Source organism: Peromyscus maniculatus, chromosome 4 (assembly GCF_049852395.1).
Source record: "Peromyscus maniculatus bairdii isolate BWxNUB_F1_BW_parent chromosome 4, HU_Pman_BW_mat_3.1, whole genome shotgun sequence".
Classification (NCBI taxonomy): Eukaryota; Metazoa; Chordata; class Mammalia; order Rodentia; family Cricetidae; genus Peromyscus; species Peromyscus maniculatus.
The window spans coordinates 2,072,664-2,093,725 of NC_134855.1; the positions used below are offsets into that span (position 1 = coordinate 2,072,664).

Below are 21,062 nucleotides of genomic sequence, written 5' to 3' on the forward strand. Positions count from 1 at the left end.
CATTGACTTGTTAAAGTTATTAGATTCCAAAGACAGTAGTCATTTGGATATAAAATTATAATAAAGTCTGGGGTTGGTGAGATGGCTTAGCTGATGAAAGGTGCCTGATGGCATGAGTTTGATTCCCAGGTCCTACATGGTTGAAGGAGAGAACCAACTCATTCAAATTGTCCTTTGACGTCCACACTTAAGCTGTGGCATGTTTGTGCGCACATACACTTGCATGTGCACACACACAGACACAAAATGTAAACATCTGGCCAGCTTATATTTCAGTTCGACTGTGGATGTGGATAATTAGCACTGAGTTACAGCTCTTCAGATAAGAGGATCTTCTTCTTCAAGCCTTCCAGTGTGTGCATAGTATTTGTATGCACAGTATTTGTAATCTTGGTGCTGAAATCCCACCACAATCTTAGGTTTCCTTTTGTTTTTTGGTATAGAGGTTAATAATTTTTCATAGAGAAGCTATTCTAGGGAAGTTGATAGCAACTCCTAATCACAAGGGACAAAGACTAATCATAAATCTTGTTCCTGAAACTTGGTTTGTGACATTTGGAGAGCATCTCATCTTTAAGATATCATTGCTGTTCTGTCTGGGATGATCATAGTAAATTGGAGTATAAAGTGAGGTTGGGTAATCCTGGGTATAGCACTGTTCTCTTGCTGGAGTCCATGCAATTCTGCTAAGAGTGCCCTGTTCCTTTCAGCTTTGAGGTTAGCTATGATGCTGAGGACCAGGACCAAGGTATAGTTTAGTGGTAGTGTGCTTGCTGCACCTGTATTAGGCCCTGAGTTTGACCCCCTAGTAATTAAAAAAAAAAAAAACCCAAGGGCTATCTATGATTTTGCCCCTGAAAAGGTGAATCAGTGGGACTGGTGGTGCTATGACGCGAAGTTAGGATGCTTCTTGTTCTGTCTTGATTGTGTCCACTCTGTCCCCTTTATCTTTCTACTGGGTTTTGTGACAGTTTCATGAATTCTAAAGCACACTTTCAAAACTACTAAAGTGCTTTTTTTTTTTCAGAGCTGAGGACCGAACCCAGGGCCTTGCGCTTGCTAGGCAAGCGCTCTACCACTGAGCTAAATCCCCAACCCCTAAAGTGCTTCTTTTGTAAACTCAAAATTATATGATATTTGGCTGCACCTAAGAGTCTGTTGAGCCAAGTATGGTGGGCACACACCTTTATTCCCAGCACACGGAGTCAGTGACAGGCAGATTTCTGTGAGTTTGAGGACAGCCTGGGCTACATAGTAAGTTCCAGAACTGCCAGAGCTATGTAGAGAAACCCTGTCGAGAGAGAGACAGAGAGAGAGAGACAGAGAGACAGAAAGAGACAGAGAGAGACACACATAGAGAGATAATGAGAATCTATTGAAATGAATCACTAAGCGGCCTCAAGGGTAGTGTTGGAGGCCAGACATTCTTTTCTGCTCCAAATCGTTTTCTGATATTTATGGACTCACATATTTTCAAATGTTCTTAGTTTCTAGAAGGATATCATATACAGATTTGTAAAACAATATTTCTGTGGCATTTAACTTCGTTGGCTAGTCTTTAAAGCCTATTTTGGGTCGGGTGGGGAGAGCTTGGGGCAGAAGAAGTTTGGACTTCGGAGTCTTACAAACTTGGTATTCAGTCTTAGTTCTGTCCCTTAAAAGCTGGGTAACTATGGAGATAACAAATATCCTTTAAGCTGGGTCTCTGCAGCTCTAAGTTAAGGATGACGGTTGCCAGTGTGTGTGTTGGGGGAGTCTATGAAGATAGAAAAGGAATGTTACCATCCCTTGGGGGCCTAGTGCCACAGAGATCTTTGGTAACCTGCTTTTTCCTGTATTCATTTTGAACAAATGGTCCTAACATTCCTCTTCTTGAGGTGTAGCAGTTTTGGTTTTAGTGTATGTACAGATTGCTACATTGCTTTGAAAGGCTAAATTACATTTATGTTTTAGTCTCCTCCTAGCTTAAGGTCTCTTAGTGAGTGTGATTTCATACGTTAAAACTACCCCCATCCTTCCTTTTTTTGGAGGTAGGGGAGAGGGCGGTGTAATAAAAGTCATTCCTGATCTGCAGAATAAAGACTGTTTGCCATGACTGACTTTTTGATCATTTCCAAAGTGGGTCTGTGCAGTGTGCTACAGTTGTTTACAGTCATGTTGTTTATTGAGACATCTGTGTGGTCAAATGTGCTTGGAGGGGTGGTGTCCAACTTTACACATTTACTGATTATCTAGTTAGGAATCCTGCTTCTGCTGGTCAATGGTGCCTGCTAATTTAAAGACAGAAGGTTCATCTGTAGTTAGTGCTTAGCTTATATAAAATCAGTTGCTTTGACACTTCAGGAGAGCAAATTATATCTTGAAGGAATAATTTTTTAACAATATAGCTGCTTGTATTTTTGTTATTAAGGTACTGTTTTATTTCTACCCTCACTCAGATTATGATTTAATTTCCTGCCTAGCCATGCTCCCTCTCCCTTTTTTGTAGTAGGAGTTGGTTTTTATAGGTTAAATTGTTTTTAGTTTTAATTTTAAATGAAGACTCTTAGCATTAGAAATTCCTTTAGGGAGCTTTAATGTGTTTGCTTTCAGTAAAGTTGCATCATTGTTAGATTCACAAAACAATTATCCTGTGAATAATATGTAATTGGTCGGTTTTTAAAGTATGTTATTGGTATTGATGTTATGCCAGGTATTGAATCTTTAGCTTCCCTTTATTTAGGTTTTTTTTTTTTTTAAGGTAGCATCATTTGTTTACAGAAAAGTAGTACATGTTATTCTGATGATAAAGAAGCGATTGTCTGAGATTTGATTGTTTGAATTGTGTGAATTGGGGAGTGGTGTTTTTTTAGCATGACACTTTGGGAACTGCTGCTTGCTTAGGATACTTTTGTTCCAAGATCTCTTTGAGTCAGTTCCTATTAAGAGTGAAATGTGAAAACCTGTATAACAATGAAAATATTTCAACAGTACAATACTGTGTTATTGTATAGCTTTGAGAAAAATCTCATACTGTGTCTAATTGAATTTATTATGCTTAATGAAGTTTTGAAACCAAAGAATACCTTTTTTGTTTACTTGACCATTGAGTTTACATTCTTTAGTTTATGTAAAATACACTATAAAGTATGCAAAATGCTGAAAATTTGCAGCCTGGGAGATAATTACACAGTAGTTGCCCTATACCATTTTCAGAGAATACTGTTAAAAATGATACTCTGTATGAGTTAGGTTCCAATAAATGGCTGGAAAAGGAAGGGGTAAAAAATAGTAAATTAACGCTTGCTTTCATTAATAATCCCTGTGAATTTTTATAATAGAACTGATCACAGTAAATTTATTTGGTAAATTACCAATGTCCATGTTAAGCACCTCCTTAAGAATGCCTGATAGGGTTGTATTCAGAAGCGTATCATTAATTTAAAATGCTGTGCTGTTTCTATTTTTTAAGAGAACAAAGAATTGAAATTTAGCTGCTTGATACTAGTTATGTTATGTAAATTATCATAGTAAATGTAACACTATGTAAAAAAGATCTGAGAGTAGTTATATGGGATTTCTATGATGAATCATGAGGTGATTTCTGTTGGCTTGTCCACGTGTACCTCTCTGAGTCCAGTTCAGTAGTGACTTCAGTGGGACACTTCTTTCCCTACCAACTGTGGCTGTTAGGAGAAGCATGCACCAGGTGCTTTCTAACCTAAGCTTTGAGAAGACTAGGAAGCTGCTGTGTGAGATGGTAAATTTTGAGGGCTAGGTGAAAGTTTTGATTTGTGTCCCTGTGAAATCTGGTATTTGATAGATGCAAAGAAAGCTGGCTGCCTGGCTTCCCGGATTTTGTCTTGCTTCTTTTACTTGCCAGATGATCTGATATCTATTTGGATCCACGGTACTTTTTTGTTGAATGAAGGTGAATCATCTCTTTTCATTCCTCCTGCTCCCCACATGTGATAAAAATCAACCCAGCATATTCATTTCTATCACTAGCTTTGCTTGTCATATTTAAGTGAGATTAAGAAATATAAAACTCCCTTTTTGAATTTACATAGTTAACCAAGTTGTGGTGAAGCTCACAGTTGCTCATAAATGTAAAGTGAGATTGTCATTGGCATTGTAAATTTACCCCAGCCATAGTCAGCTACAAAGGGGCAGGTGATAAGCTGCATTTAACAAAGCTTAGGGTTTGGCCAAGTAAGGAAAACAAAGTGAGAGGCACAGAGAATAAGAGGATGTGTGTTAAGGGATGTGTGTTGTGACAGTGAAATGTAAGTTGGGACAGAAGACAGCGTGGATCTGAGGAGATGAAGAAGGCAGTGAAAGATTGCGAGTGTACACTCATGTGGGATTGAGGGACGCTGAACCAGAAATAGAAGTTGGTAGGGCATACTTGGAGACAGATGTTTGCAACAGGCTGCTTGGGAGTTTGAGGACAGTAATGATAAAGTTTAAAGTATGAGTGTGGGCATGTCTACTATTCCTTTCTAGTCGCTGTGACAAAGCATGAGAAAACGAAAGGACAAAGGGTTCCTTTTGACTTATGGGTTCAGAAAATTTGGTCCATAGTTTTTGTAGGGTAGTACATTATGGAGGTGAGAACATAGAGTAGAGACTGTTCACTTCATGAGGGACAGGAAGTCCTGAGAAAAGAGAGGCAGGAACCAGGGAACAATTGTAAACTTCAAAGGCACACCTCCATTGGCCTAGTTCCCATAAATAGGCCCACCTTGTGAATTTTCCAGATCTTCCTCACAAAAGCATGAACCGAAAGAAGCATTTAACACATAAGCCTATGTGGAATATTTCATGTTCAGCATACCAGATTGGGTGGATGAGGTTGGATAGAGGCAAGATTGTTAGGAGAGGAAGCCAAGGAATGGAAAGTCCTGGGATTTGGACGGACAGTTATAAACAGTAAACCAATGGCTGTGGTGGAAATAGTGTCAGAGTGAATATCCACAGGTTCTGGGAAATAGGAATGATTTTGGGATTAGTATATGAGAACAAAATAGTAGTGCAGGGGTATATCCTGGTGAGCTGAGGGCAAAGGCTTGAGTTTTGGTGAGTAAGAAAGAATAGCTGGAAGTGGCAATAAGAAATAGAGGACATATACTTTACTGCCAGGCCAGTGAGGGGAGGGGTAGAGAAGAAATTTCCATAGAAGTTTCTCCAAAAATAGCCAGAATTAGATCGCAGTAAGAATGTGAAGGGCATCTTTGGAGAGGAGGCTAGGGAGTTGAGGGTTGGGAACAATGTATGTGAGCTTGCTACATGCTTGCATACACTTAAACACATGTGAACATGCTACTTGCTCACATAAACTTATATGCATGTTTGTCCTTTGACATCATTATTTAAAGTCTATTGTACTTTTTTTTTTTTGGTTTTTCGAGACAGAGTTTCTCTGTGTAACTTTGCACCTTTCCTGCAACTCACTCTGTAGCCCAGGTTGGCCTCGAACTCACAGAGATCTGCCTGCCTCTGCCTCCTGAGTGCTGGGATTAAAGGCACCAGTGTGCCACTACTGTTGTACTTTTGATAGTGAACATAGTTGTGTTTAAATTTTTAAGAAGGTGCCAGTGTAGTTAAACAGTGATTCGTATAAGCACACATGTATACTTTGTGATACTAAGCACATAGTTTGAAAGGCTCTGGTTTGGAAGGAGAGGAAGAGAAGAAAGATGACGGTGTTTTCTAGAAAAGGAAATTGATTCAGTTGTTTAGATTTAGGGATTGATAGCTAAGAAACAGAAGTTGGTGTTTGCTCATTAATGGTTTGGCTTAAGATTCTAGACTGATGACAATTTTAAAAAGTTATTTATTTTATGTGTATTGGTGGTTTTTTCTGTATGTACATCTGTGCATCACATGCATGCCTGGTGCATAGAGGCCAGAAGAGAGTGTCAGATCCCCTGGGACTGGTGTTGCAGATGGTTGTAGATTGCCATGTGGGTGCTGAGAATCAAATCCTGGTCCTCTAGAAGAGTAGCCAATGCTTGTAACTGCTGAGCCATCTCTTAGCTCGTGATTGTAACAGTTTTACATGAGACAGATCAAGATTTTTCCATGATGTGAAAGCATGTGAAAAAGGGTAGAGGTCTTCAAAATTTTGTTGTTTTGTTTGTTTGGAGACAGGGCCTCACTATATAGCCCTAGCTGGCCTGGAACTTGCTATATAGACCAGGCTGGCCGCAAAACTTAGAGATCTACATGCCTCTGTCTACTGAGTGCTGGGATTAGAGGCATGGGCCACCATGGCTGGTTAAAATTTTTAATGTAGAATTCTGTTTTTCATACCCAACAGCAGAGAAGGCAGGCACTAGAAAGATATTTGTACATCCATATTTATAGCTGTGTTATATAGAATAGGCAAAAGGAAATTAATCCAAGGGTCCATTGATGGGATAGGAGGCAGACAATGTGCCGATAGATGCACAGTGGTGTCCATTTTTAAAAGGAAGGAAATCATTACCTATGCTATAACACAGACCTTGAAGTCATTAGGCCACATTAAACAAAACAGTTACAAAAGGACAAATACTCCATGATTTCACTTACATGGGCTCCTTAGAATAGTCACATTAATTATTAGAGGCACAAAATCAAATGGGAAGAATGAATAAAGAAGTGGTGGTAGTTAACGTGTTCAAAGCTTCAGCTGGAAAAGATGAAACATTCTGGAATAAATGGAAACTGTTACATATATTTTAACTTAAAAATCTATGGTGTGGATATAGATATAGATATCACTTCTCTTATGATATAGCTAAGGACACCCATCAGTTTTCCCAGGGACAGAGAATTCTGCCATTAAGAAATTTGTTCCACTTTGGTTTTTTGAGATGATCTCACTAGCTGGCTTGGCTGGCCTGGAGCTCTTTGTGTAGCCAAGCTGACCTTAAATTCTCGACCCTTCTTCCCTAGCCTCCTGAGTGCTTGGATTGCAGATAATTTACTGTGTCCAAGAAAAACTTGGTTACAGCTCTGCTAGCAGGGGATAACTTACCTTTTATTTACCTTGTGTGCATTAGTTTGGTCCAGTCTCTTGGGTTCTTGGTGTTATTTAGAGGTCCTTAGAATTTTTTTTTTTTTTTTGAGCAGGAAACCATCCCCCCTCCATGGTCTTATTTATTCTTTTTAGTAAAAAGTTTCCTCATTGATGATACAAAGATAACCTCTAACTTTAAAAATTCTTGTAAGTTTTGCACATGAGTTCATCTCTTAAATATTATATTTGTTAGAACTGAATGCTAATTACTTTGGAATCATTTTCTTTATATCCCGAACTTGGCAAAGGAGTCTAAGTAGAGGGATTGGAAAGCTCTCATTTATAATCTGCTAAGGCCTGTTTTGTGACAGCATTTTGCAGTTATTTGTCCACATGTATTCTTATTGTTGAGTCATAATAATGATAAGACAGATCAACAGGGGGATGTAAATAAATAAAGCCAAAGAAGAAAGCCCGTGCTCGATTCCTTGGTGTCTGATGGCCCAGGCCGAATCCTGCCTCTGTTACTTCACTGTGGGTTTGCTCCCAGTGAGCCTCACGTTTGTATTCATAGGACATAGACATTTAACCGGGTAGGCTTGCTTTGATTAAACAAGGTAGGTTAAACTGTCTGGGGTGACGGTTGGTGTACCTGGGCACCCAGTAAGTAGTAGCTAGTGGTCTTATAATTGTTCTGCAAATGTTTTGAGTGGGATTCTGTTTCTGAAATCATGTTTGCAAACTTAAAAAGCAAAGAAATGAACAGAAAGGGCCTTCAGTTTACACAGATTCACCTCAGGGGTTCGGAAAATCAGGAGAGTCCCTAGTGCATGATGTTTACAGATCATTAGCAAACAGATGCCAGGAGGCAAAGAAATGGTAGCTTGAGGATCTGCAAATACGGACATTAGAACAACCCGTTTCTAATAGAGTTATAGCATTCTAGGTAAGTAATAGATGGCAATGGGAACATTTTAATTGGGTTTATAAAAGTTTACTTCAGGAACACCCGTATTTCCAATGTGAGGTACACCTATACATCTATAGTCATCTCATTTATAATGCTTGCTTTTTTCTCCTTTGGGGTTAACAATATCCCAGCAATTAATATTTATTGTGTTCTTAGCACATGCCAGCATGATCTTAGGAAGCCCATGGCAGCCAAAGGCTTTTGGATGTTTTGAAATAGGCCTTTTTTTTTTTTATCCACTTGAAGAGACAGAGTATTTAATTAGCGCTTTTTTGTTTTCTACTCCGTTTGTTGGTTATTTGTAACAGGAAAGATTTTTGTGGGAAATACGCTAAGTAAAGCATGGGACCTGACTCCATCAAATATTTTGACTCTGTTCTGTGCTGTGTTCAGAATGCAGGCATGGCATCATGGACTTGACTATCAGTCTAGACCTATACTCCCCCACTTTCCTGCCTCTCCTGCAGGAACGCTTTACTCTTCTCTTTTGGACAAGGCTCCCTGCCCCTAGGCTAATCCCTGTTGTAGCACTTAGTGGGCTCCAAGGTAGCTGCTTTTTAAGTACTGTGTTCTCCAGTTATGCTCTGTTAAACTTGAACTCTTGAGGGACTTGTTCATCACCTGGGCTGGACATGGAGTATTTGTATCACAAATGCATATTGGCTTTTAAATGTTGGACAAGTTAGTAAAACCCTAGGCAAACCTATTGCTTTCTTTATAATAAAACTGACATGATAGTCCCTGAGGATAACTTTGTTATAAAAATGAAAAACAGAAATTTTGTGTAACATGTCTGTCACAGTGCTGCTGACACATAGCGGGTTTTGAGTAAATAATTACGTTTTCTCTTTTCCCCCACATAATCACGGATGTTATATAGCTATAAAGACCATATGCAGTAATGCCACCTTTGGAATATAAAAGGCACAGCTGTAATTTAAATCTAAAGTAGTTACTCACATAGACAAAAATGTGACATTTCCGTTACTTGTTCAAAAAAAAAAAAAACAAAACAGGATAAGGCTGAGGCTGTAGCTCAGTGGTAGAGCACTTGCTTTGCATATGTGAGGCCCCAGGTTCTATTCCCAATACTGCAGAAAACAACATCTAATTTTAAGATAAAATAAATTGTAACTTACAGAAAACTTTCATGAAACTGAAATTATAGCTATTTAAAGGTTATATTTATCTACATGCATTATTGATCAATTTGATCTTAGTTCGGGGGTTTGGACCTAATTTCTAAGTAAAAACAAACCATAACCTTTTAATTTAAATGCCCAGGTTGAAAACTGGGATATAGTAGGGGAAATGGTAACTTTAAATGAGAACATCCCTTTGAATGTATGTGGTGTAAATTTGGTTAATGATCAGACTTTTACTCCTTTTATAAGTGAAGTTAGTTATGAGACATACTTTATCAGTAAGTGGTGGCATTTTCTGGTTAAAATATTCTATCGTTTTCCAGAAGGCAAGATGAAAATTCTCTGGATTTTGCTCTGTGATGTCAAAGGACTCATTATTTGCAGAACAGCTGATGCATTAGGACTTGTTGATTCACTTAATTGGTAACTGTACTACATTCATAATCCCAACAGCTGAAAACAATAGGTCAGTGTCTGCTGTTTATACAGTAATAGCTACGTCAGACCAGGGTATGTCGGAAGAGCAAGTATGTTAGTCTGAGGAGGAATCCAGCCGGCATGTGAATGCTTTATTACGTACCACACTGAGGTGGGTTTTTTGTCCTTTATTGAGAAACATTATTTGTGTTTTTATTACAGATGTCTGTGGCCAACTGTGTTGTGTCTATGTTATCAGTCTGACTGCTATGAAATAGTATGTAATTGATTTGAAATTCCTGTGTTGGGAGGAAATGCTAGAACTGAGTTGTGATTTAAAATTCGCTCAATGTTTTTCTGTGTTCAGTTTTTATGTTTCAGGGCAAAATGTGAATACATGGAGTAGATTTTTTTTTCTAGGTGATAAATTCCATTTGGTACACAGAAATCAAATAAAGGTTCATTTGAAGAAATTAGAAATGTTGTTTTTCTAATTAGTGGGCTTATTTATACTCTTCTGAGATTTTAGTACCAAATTTCCATTTTAGGATTAGTAATTTTTAACTTAAAATATAAAAATAAGACAAATTCTTGTTTTATTGTCAAGAAAAGGAAAACTGAATTTAAAACTATGTAAAATATTTGAAGCATTCCTTTTAAAAATGTAACTTTTTTTAATAGATAAGATTTAACTGTGATAGAAACGAGTGCCTTGCTAGAATGATTATGTTCACTTAAAATGCTAAACCAACAGTTTGAGTATTTTGTAGTTATAAAGTAAGCACAGCTGAATTTTTGTAGCTTTCATATGTTTAATGAGAATATCCATCCTTGAAGCTTTTTACTTGGCTCAGTCTAGTTTGTAATCATATTCTCAGGAAACTTTAGCTGCATATTATACAAAGAATTAATGTCTTGAAAGTAAAGTTTACTTCTAAACATATTTAGAGAAAGACTGAGGTAACCCTCAAAAGGCTGTTTTCTCAGCCTACAGTTCTGGTGTATAAATTGCAAAATGCCATTAGGGGAAGAACAGTCGAGTGTATGATTATCCTATTTGCAGCATATTCCCATCTTCTCATCTGGAAAATTAAATCTGATTATAGCTTGGATTAACATTTATGGTTGTAGGAGAGGGAGATAATACTTAAACTCCATGAAATCAAACAATGAGATTATATAGCTGATAGTTGATGTTTAAAGCTTTGATTTTTAAAGGGTAGGCCTTTAAAATTGTAAGATTCCAAAGGTATTCAGTATTTTGTCTTTTATTGCCAGAAACATCCTAGAGACAAAGATTGGATAAGTTCAGCAGGCATTAAATCTAACCTGTTCTGCTTTGATCTCTAGTATGTTCAAAGTGAAAGCAGTGTAGGCTCTCAAGTGAACTGCCATGTGGGCAGCTTCTTTTAAGAGTCCCCCAGAGAGCCCCAGTTATGGAAGTTGGTGACATTTAGTTAGTATACAGTTATAACACATTTCATACCAAATAAAGCCAGCATGTTTTTCAATAATCAATTAGATAATATGCCATGACTTCCTCTTGAAATGTAGTCAGTCATGGGTACGGGAGAGAGAACCAGAAATCATTTGGAATGATCTGTGTGTGAGGGTGTATGTTTACATACTAGTCACCAATGTGCAAACGAGATCTCATACATAACTACGGCACTTTTATGATTTATTTTGTATTTCAGTTGTAAAAACTCTGTCTACCAGGTTTTCTGGGAACTTAAAGCCTAAGGCAAATGCAAGGATTTTGGAGCTGTATAAAATAATTGATAGCACCTTTCCAGTGAGTCTTGCCCAAACTCTTATTTTATTAATTAAACATCCTGTGGTGATCTGGTATATCTTATTAAATATTTTAAAGTATGACTAGAAAACATGGGTTGTTGAGACTGAAGAAAGCCAGCCTTTCTTTCTGCAGGTCTCTGTTCTCAGGACAGCCATGTTCTCTGCTGGAATGAGACTGTACTGCTGAGAATCCTACACTGTGACAGTTTTGTTTTGTGGCCATTAGGAGAATTGGTGTTGTTGTGAGGACAGACTTAGAGATGGTCATGCTGCTAGAAGGCAGTGTCCTTTACAATGATGTAACGTAGAACCTTGTCAAGAGCCTCTTTTAGGGCTTTTTGCCTAAAAGATGTGTGGGCTCTTAATCAGATGATCCATATTGTTGACAAGGTATTTTAAATACAGATTTTTTTAAAAAAATTTTAATTGAGAAGTGTTTTCCTTTTGGTTGTGGTGAAGAATACCTTTGAGCCCAGCACTCAGGAGGCAGAGGCAGGAGGATCTCTATGATTTTGAGGCCAGCCTGGTTACATTGTGAGTTCCAGAATGGCCAGGAACCTTGTCTAAAAACAACAACAACCAAAGAAAAGTATTTACCTGGGAGATGAGATAATTGATTTTTAAGATTGAATCAGAAGAAAAAGGCTAAGACAGGAGGTTAAAGAAAAGAGTATGCTGTTATGTTCTTAATTTTCTGTCTGAGAGACAGTTCTCAGGGAAAAGGCCTGACAGGTACTTACTACTATTCTTAACGGCCACCTACCTCAGCACTTTGCTAGCTAGTGCTCTTCTTCTGTGGCACTCTGATCTGCAGCTTTGATTTTAGCCTTAAAGGTTAGCTGGCTGGTGACACTGCATTTGGTGGTGAGCTTCTGAATGAGAAGGTGTTTTGGGACATTAGGAGTTACAGCACTGGAGGGTGGGTAAAACATGGATATGTAAATATAAGACTGATGCTGTTTTCCAGTGTACATTATTTTCCATATAAATATATAGAACATTTCATAAAATTCTCCCAGACCATTTAAAACTCAAAGAAATGCAGCTGACGCAATGAAATACAGAGTACTTGTAAAAACATACAGACATGCAAGTGGATTGCTGCCAGACAGAAATTTAAAGGCGGTTTGCTTAACTGCAGGGTGCTATGTTTTGTATGTGCCATGCTGAAGCTGTTAGTAAGGAGGGTGCTGTGTTGCTTGAGAAAAGCAGATTGTCTTTGGACCTTTTTAACTTACATGTTTCCAATGTCAGTATTTTGGTGACATTATGGCATCCTGATCAATTCAATGTGAAAAAAGATTGCAGCCTCTTGTGCAAAATGGATGTTTTAAGACAATTCAAATAAATTATTTGCAGTCTCTGTCTTAAATTTTACAAAATGGCTTTCATAGTTTTATTAACTATCACACTGGATCTTTGAACTAATTGAATGGAATTTTGTATATTGGACTTTGGTCTTAAAAAGCATTGGCTTAAAAAAAAGTATTGTTTTAGAGAATGTTAAGGACTTATAAAGTTTGGTTTTTGTAAACCTCTGGGGCCGTAAAGAACACCAAACAAAAGTCTCATGCTTGAATTGTAGTAAACAATAGTGAGTGTATTGTCCTGGAACATTGTTCTATTAAATTCTGGGACTCTCACTTTAGGGATGCCCTTGGGCATTTATGTTGCCAACGATTGAAGCAATGTTTACTATAATGTGGTTGGGATGGCTGCCTTACTGGCTGCCATAGTCATCTTTACTTTCAGTGTTTCTAACTGGATTCATCTTTTTCATCTATTTTTCTTTCTTAATTCTGTTATATTGTATGTATGAAAAAATCATTTAAAATACCATTTTAAAGCAATGCGTTTCTTATTAATATGCTTTCTTATTAATAGAAGTTTTAAAAAGAGATTTAAAACTTTGATTCCTAGTGTTTATTCCCTCACAAGACGGTGGTAGAAAAATAAGGCCTGTGGCTTTTATTTCTGCTGGTATTTTGTGATTCCCACAAAGCAAAAACTACTGCAAGATAGAAGGTATGCTCTTAAGGATCTAATATGAGGTCATATGTATGATTTTTTTCTGGTTGAAGGGTTATGTTAACCACATGTAACTTGGGAGAAAAGGAGCAAGTTGTGAGTGACTCTTTCCCACCCTCTGGTTCATTGTGTGTCTCAATGACTTAGAGCTGCTGCTTTTGGGTTTGTTTCTAGACTAAAATGTCAGGTAGTTTTACATGTTTCAGGAATGATAGTCACTGCTTTTTTAGCTTTGCCACCCACCAGGTTTGTTGGGCTATCTGTCACACCTTTGTACTAACTTTTCTTTTTTTGGCCCCACACAGTTTGAACATGTATGAATCTAAAATGCTCCAGCATCAGATGTTGGCATTTTGGCTTAAGAATGTTCAGCTCATGAAGTCTATGCAAATATTCCAAAAAATATGAAAACCTCACGAATCTTTAACACTCTGGTCCCAAGCATTTTGGGTAAGAGATACTATCCTTATCTTGCCTGCCAGCATAGCTATTGCCTTCTGGCCACCTGTTTCAGGAGAGCAGAATCCTTGTGTAGTTCACGCCAGCAGACCAAAGACAGGCAACACTTTTTCTGTCTGGCTCAGGAGGGCAGTAGTCCTCAACGGTGCTGCAGAGGGAGCATTACTCTAGAGCTCCCCAGGTCTCAAGACACATCACATTAGTCACATCTTAGTAGTTGAAGGTGAAGTTAAAGAGAGAAGGTGATTTCCACTTGTCTTTTTTTTAATTTCATTTTTTATTATTTCTTTTATTTTTGAGATTATATTTAATTACATCATTTCCTCATTCCCTTTCCTTCTTCCAAATCCTACCCTTCCTTGTTCTCTTTCAAATTCATGGTTGTTATATGCATATGTGGCCATGTATATACAGGTACATTCCTGAATATACCTGCTCGGTCTGTACAGTGTTGCCTGTTGGAGTGTTTTCAGGCTCACCATTTAGTACTGGACAACCAATTGCTGTACTCTTCCCCGGGGAAGGCACTATTCCTCTCACTCCCAGTATTCCTTAGTTGTGTGTCATTTTTTGTATAGAGTTGGAGCCTTGTGGTCTTTCCCCCATTCACTTCGTCTTGTCTACTGTTGTCCATGTTCAGTTTGTGTTTAGGCAGTCATGTTGGTGAGACTGTATGGATATAGCTTCTGAGGTTACTAGGAGACAGTCTCACAGCAAACTCCTGCTTCTCTGGATCTTACAACTTTTTCCACAGTGTTCCTTTAGTCTGTGGGAGTTGTCTCTATAGGGACTGGGACCCACAACTCTGGTTTTTGATTGGTTGTGGTTTTTTGTAATAGTAGCCATCTGTTGCAGAGCTAAGCAGAGAACACCCAAAGAGCCAAAAATGATCTGCATTATGTACCACCTGTATGGGAAACAATATTTTTGGTATTTGTGAGTATTTCTGTTCTTTGGGATAATCTTAGATTTTAAAAAAGTGTCCAATAGCTTTCATGATTTTTAAACAGATATTTCAAAAATTTAAAAGTAGTAAGTAGCTCAATCACTTATTTTTGGTCTTTTCTCACTGAAGAATTGTGATTTGAGAGATTTGAACCTTTGTGAGGATTGATGTTCACAGAGAAGTCAGTTGGTGTTTTAGTAGCTTTTAAAGACACATGAAAAGCAAAGCAGTACATACTGTGAGATACTGTTAGAAGGAAAATCACCAAACATTGCTTTTTGCATTGATGTGATTTCCCAAATATCCCTCACCCCTGCAGCATATTTCTGAGGAACCAAATCTTTTTCTTATTGAAGATTGCATGCTTTCCTAATGGATTGTAGGAGTGCTAATCGTTTTTTACTTAGTACATGTCTATATTAGCTTACAGACATAGTATTATCCTACAATTATGACTTAAGAATGAAGTGATCCCCTTAAGTAACTCCATATTATAGAGGTGGGTCAGAAGAGGTATTTCCACTTTTTTTTTTTTTTTTTTCCCCAAGACAGGGTTTCTCTTGTGTAGCTTTGGAGCCTGACCTGGAACTTGATCTGCTTGATCTGTAGACCAGGCTGGCCTCTAACTCACAGAGATCCATGTCTGCCTTTGCTTCCTGAGTGCTGGGATAAAAGCATGCGCCATCACCGCCCTACTCACCTTTGTATTTTTATAGTTTTTACACAAGTCATTTATGTCACGGTAAAAATCATTTCTTATAATACTTGATTTTATACTTACAGACCAAAAGTACTGATTTTGTTTTGAGGGAAACTTCCTCTAGTTGTAGCTTTGTTTTCATAAGCACTTGGGGAACGCTATTTTTCCAAAGTGCTGACTTTTACATTTGTTCTTTGAAAGAATTTTTCCCTTGCTGTCCCTTTCTTCCTGGTCTGTGTCTGGTACTCAAGGCCAGGCCAGCATCTGTAATGATGAAAAGAAGGCTTGCTGATTAGAGAAGAAAAGTCAAGCAGGTTTAAGACTCATTTTCTTTGGAAAAGTATATTGAGGGTAGTTTGCAGCTGGCAAGATTTTCGCATTAGGTAATAGTCTAAAGTTAACAGTAGCATCAGGCCTTTAAAATTCTTCTTTTTTGTATTTCTGGAGGAGGGCAGTGGGAGTGCCTTACTGAGGCCTTCCTTGTGCTCATCAACATAGCAGCCTCAGCTGCCCCCTTGGATCCCCTGCCAGGGCTGCTATCATCTTCTGATCAAATATTAATGTGTGATCCTCTGCTTGCTCACTAATCCAAAGCCAATTAATATTATCTGTCAATTATTTACAGATCCTGAGGTGCAGAGGCAATTCCCGGAGGACTACAGTGACCAGGTTTGGAATGCGTAATTAATTTTTTACATGACAAAATTTATTTCAGAGTTGTTCAACATATTATTACTGTTCTCTTTACTGAAAGAGATAAATGAAATTTAGAAAGGAATAGAAGTGGTAATTAGGAACCAAAGACAAAAAGGAAAGCACAGTGAAGTAGGATTGAAAATATTATTATATTATTGCTAGATTTGGGGTGTTTCCTCCAGAAGGCCATGCACAGCAACTAAGCAAGAGATTCCACATTAGGAGCATCACTGCCTGTGGGTCAGTAGGAAATTCTTTCTGAGCTGCCTGTGAACTGAAGTTTTTTTTTTTTTTTTTTTTTAAAATATACTATTTAAGTAGTCAGGCAGTCTGACCAAAAAAGGAAAAAGCTTTATGACATTTCATGGAATTTTCAGTGGAGGTGACCCTGCCTGTTGTCATCTTGGAATAAGAAGGCACCTACCTACAGGGAGAAAGTGGCTTTGACTGTGGGAGGGAGTGCTAAGGCTGCTTGGGGGGTCCCAGCACTCTGGAACAATGGCACAAGTGTTAAGTTCTGATGTCATTCTCCTCTATAGTTGGTTCCAGGTTATATATTAAGGCTCCATTTTCTACCCCAAGGAATACTGAAGACACTTTGTAGCTTTATTTGGCTCATTGTATTTTTAGTTTAAATTTGTAATTTGACATACTTTTTAAATATTAAAAAAGCATCCTTTACAACAATGCTATCACACTTATTCTTGACAAGTTTATCAAAACTTTCACACATGGGATATTGTATGCAAAGCATGTTCCTATGCAGTCATTCAAGGTTTTCTGTTACAAGTCCTTGAGTGAGGGTAAGTGTAATGGAAAAGAAACATGCAGGGCAGTGGCAGCATCTTTATGTTGAGGCCTGTCCTAGAGAGAGCAAGAGGTCTAATATGCCTTTTTGAAACAGGGGTGACAGTGTGATTAGGAATATGAGCTAACCAGTGCAGTGACATGCTTTGTAACAAGGTGTTAGGATAGAAGAGTCTGGGAGAGTTGGACTGGTTTGCTTTGTGTTGACCTCAAGATTAAAATAAGATTTAAAAATAAATTAAAATCTCACCTCACCTCTCCTTCATCTTCTACTAGTAGAGTTAAAATTTTAATCATGTTTTAAGTTGCTATGAGATTAAGTTCTTTCAATTAAACAATATAATCCAAAGATTATACGATTTCAAGAAAATTACCAATCATCTTTCTATAGGATAAAAAACTGTTGCTTGTAATTTACTGATGGTTATAGCTCTTAAGGGAATGAGTTTTCTTTAAATCTTTTAAGTAGGTAAATAACCTTTGTAATTCTGACTGGAATGATCCAGGGAGGGACCATTCTGTAGGAAAAAACTTAGACTAGCAAGGTTACCATCTGGGTCTAGTCCTTCAAACTGAGTTCTTTACAGTTTCCAAAAGAAAAATATGAGTTTCAAAGTACATAACTTTAGAAACTGCATAGGTAATAAGTTTGTAACAAAACTCTAGAAAGTAGAGGTAAAGCAAAAAGTAAAATAAAATTTAAGAAGCACAAAGAAAATATAAACTGTTCTGGTCTTTTACTACTAAGAAGAAACTACTGGAACAATCTGGAGTTTTAGCATCTGTGTTCATTTCTCCTGAGTACATGTGTGTATTCATGTGTTTGAGGAGAGTGTATGTGCATGTACTATACATGTATAGATGTATCCATAGAGAAATCTAGACTGTTTTCTGCACTTTCATTGCAGGTCGAGTCCATTTGACTAATGTGATGTTAACTGCGTAGTGAATTTAGTCCTTTACCTTTGTCAATAGATGGCCTTGCACACATTTCCTCTGTCAAAGTTGGAATGATTGAAATTAGAGTGGGTATTTATGAAGTAGTAGGTGTAGTTATTGTAAAGGTGCTCACAGGATAGAGGCATTAGGCTTCTTCATTTTGGAGGAGTGACACAGAACCAGACTTGTGGACTCAAGGCAAACCTGCAAGAATGTGCACAACACAGTCTTATTTAGCATCTCCTCAAACTTAAGGTATATAATTTCCCTTCTTGACCCCCAAACAACTCAGAAAATGAAACATAAAGGCACTACTTGGTTTTTGAAGATATTATTTCCAACTTCCCCAAAATGTACTTGAGAATCAGAATGCTTATTTCTTATTTGCCTTTTAAAATCATTGATATTCTAATAGGCTTATTTTTTTACATTATCCTTTGTTTGAATAAACCAAATTATCTGTCTCTTCCATTATATCTATATCTTTCAAATTATGTCTCTCCCATATACCATTATAAAAGATTTTTAGAAATATTTCTATTTTTTGTAAACTTTAAGTACAGCATTTCAAATATTAAAACATTTATGATGTGGTCCTTAAGGAATGTTTAAGATAATTTACCATCCAGTATAGCACTTATTACTGTGCGGGTGTGAACACCCCGGTTCTCTCCTCCCAGACCCTCTCCCTTCAGTTTTCACTCCTTATTCGCCTAAACTACCAGAGCTTGTTTTTACATACAGTGTATTTCCCATGTACCCGCACACTTGATCAGAGACGCTGGCTGATGCTAGATGTTTTATTCTGTGTGTTCTTTGTACCTTACAGTAAAAGAATCTGTCACAAATTATTGTGCCTCACTGCTTTAGAAACTGAGAAAAAAGGGAGGTTAGATTGACATCTGTGACTGAATAATGATGACCAGCCTTTTGGCTCTCCTTGAGCCACAAAGCTAGCACTGCCTTTAGAGTGGAAAAAGAAGTAAGAAGAAAGGGGAGGGATAAAAGAGAGTTACAAATCTGTGCTCTCGGAGATGTATTACTGTTGGGCCAGTTGTCTGCATGGTATGATAATCCATTTTGATCTTCTCTGTCTTAATTGTCTGCTAAAGACAAATGGGCAGTAAAAGTTCATCAGTTTCATCTTTTTGCTTCTCGTTTAGAAGCAGAATAAATGATCCATCACTACAGAGGAAGCCTTTCTTTCTGTCACGGAAGTAATGCAGACCCAACACATTTTATTAAAATGTTTTTTCCCTCATTATTTCAGTCCTCTCAGCTCTGATAGATCTTACTGTTTCATAAAAAATGTAATCTGAAATGTAAATAAGGGTCTTGATACAGAAAGAAGAAGTAATGAGCAGCCTGAGCTACATTTTAGGGCTCTTGATTGTAATTACTGACAAAGTGATTTCTCTGTGCCCCATTATTTTTTCCTTCCTTAAGTTGTCTATGACACAGTCAGACCACAATGACATCTATGGTTTAAAAACCATTAAATCACTGTAGCACTCAATATTTCACTAAGATCTAGTGATTCTGCTATCTGTAAGCCGGAAAATACAGGCTTTGTTAATTCCCGGAAGAAGTACAATGCTTTTTAAAACAGCAAAACAAACAACAAAAACAGGAAAAGCAAGGGCTTTTCAGAGTTCACATTACTTACTCATCTGCTTTTGTTCAAAGCTTAACTAGTTTAAATACTAAAAACATCAACAGTGGTAGGGTTCTGACATGAAAAGGGTCTTGTACTTCTGGAAAAAAAAAATCTTCCAACAGATTATGTATGAGATGAAAAAAATTCTTTGTCTCATAAGTAATAAATAGGCAGTTTTTTATAGTTAAGGTTATGAAATTGATGGATTTTGAATTACTTTGGGTTATGGGAAAAGTCTTTTCTTTTCAGTCTCCAAAACTAAGCAGTAGAACATTCCTGTTCTAGGACAGAAGCATGATATGCAGTTCTCTCATTCTCAAAGTTAGCATGTTAGTCTGACACTGGAAATAAGAAAAACCATGACTATCTTTGAATCACAGATTAAACCATAGTTTTGTAGTCAACTAGGTGGATTTGTACTTTCATCATTTTGTTTACTCTGTTCATTGATAATTTTGGGAATAATTGGTAAAACTTTATTGTGTTAGTACTATTTTAATAAATACCAATTGAAATAAGATGGAAAATAATTGTTAAATTTATATGTTTGCAAATGATAATACTTTCATCAAAAGCCCATTATTGGTTTTAAAACAATATGTATTTTTCAGATTCATAATTGGTACTAATTATGATGTATGGTATACAATAGTATAAAGTAAAGGTATAGTAACCTGTCAGATATTTCCTTAAATAGCATTTTGCTATATCAAGTGAAACTGGTATTATACATGATTTTAAAGTGCACTGGTCATAATGTGATTATTTCTTATCATAAAACATGTATAATTATTAATTTGTTCTCACAGTTGAACTTTTTATAGCCCATTTGTTCTAAGAATGGCTGTTAGAGTTGAGGATACTACAAGTTACTTCATCAAGCTCATGTATATTATGATAAAATAGTGTCTTAGTGCCCTGGAAAGAGAGGTCTGTGTACACCTACCCACCCCTTTATATGAAGATTGCTATTAGAATCACAGGTAATTTTTCTTTCCACTGGCCCTGAAATACAGGTTATAATGAAGCCAACAATTTTTATGCACTTATAGAAACCATAAAAATTTTATGGAAATCCTTATATAGAAACTAACAGTGTTTCTTCTATAACTGTATGTAAGCCATGTAGAAACATGGTGTATTGGGAAAAATAAAAAAGTGATCTTTTGTGGTTTCAGATGGCCTATGTGATTTCAAAATTTCACTAAAATCAACTAAGCAAATTTAAAAAATAGACATCAACTTGATACTAAAAACGAATGCAAATATGTTGCATAATTTGGCCTGATTGTGATGGAAATCATCATCTTTAAGTAGTATGTAATTGTTTGAATATGAGTTTTCATGCTTGTGTTGCAGAAATGCTCTGAAGAAAGCACTTCCTAAGTTTCTTGTTATCCACAGATAACCTTGGTAAATTGATTCAAAGATTCTGATTAGAAAGACAATAGAGGTAGTTTATAAATGAGTATTATTGTGTTGGGTGGTGGTGGTGTACACCTTTAATCTCAGCACT

The 21,062-nt window shown here is 37.1% G+C and overlaps 1 protein-coding gene across 33 annotated transcripts in view; it reads left to right on the forward strand.

The window, feature by feature from the left end:
- The window catches only part of Dennd1a (DENN domain containing 1A), a 498,842-nt gene that overhangs the window by 122,496 nt on the left and 355,284 nt on the right, over positions 1 to 21,062 (forward strand). For 25 of the 33 annotated variants that reach the window (XM_076568463.1, XM_006992524.4, XM_076568456.1 and 22 more), the window contains one exon: positions 16,073 to 16,116. The exons of 7 other annotated variants lie outside the window; for them this stretch is intronic. Coding sequence is in view for 23 of the 26 variants with exons in the window: in XM_006992524.4 (XP_006992586.1) it covers positions 16,073 to 16,116 (44 nt within the window). In the remaining 3 variants the exon portion in view is untranslated. Of the gene's footprint in view, positions 1 to 13,647; positions 13,793 to 16,072; positions 16,117 to 21,062 lie in introns of all 33 variants that reach the window. One more of the 33 variants, XM_076568450.1, reaches the window with a different exon arrangement.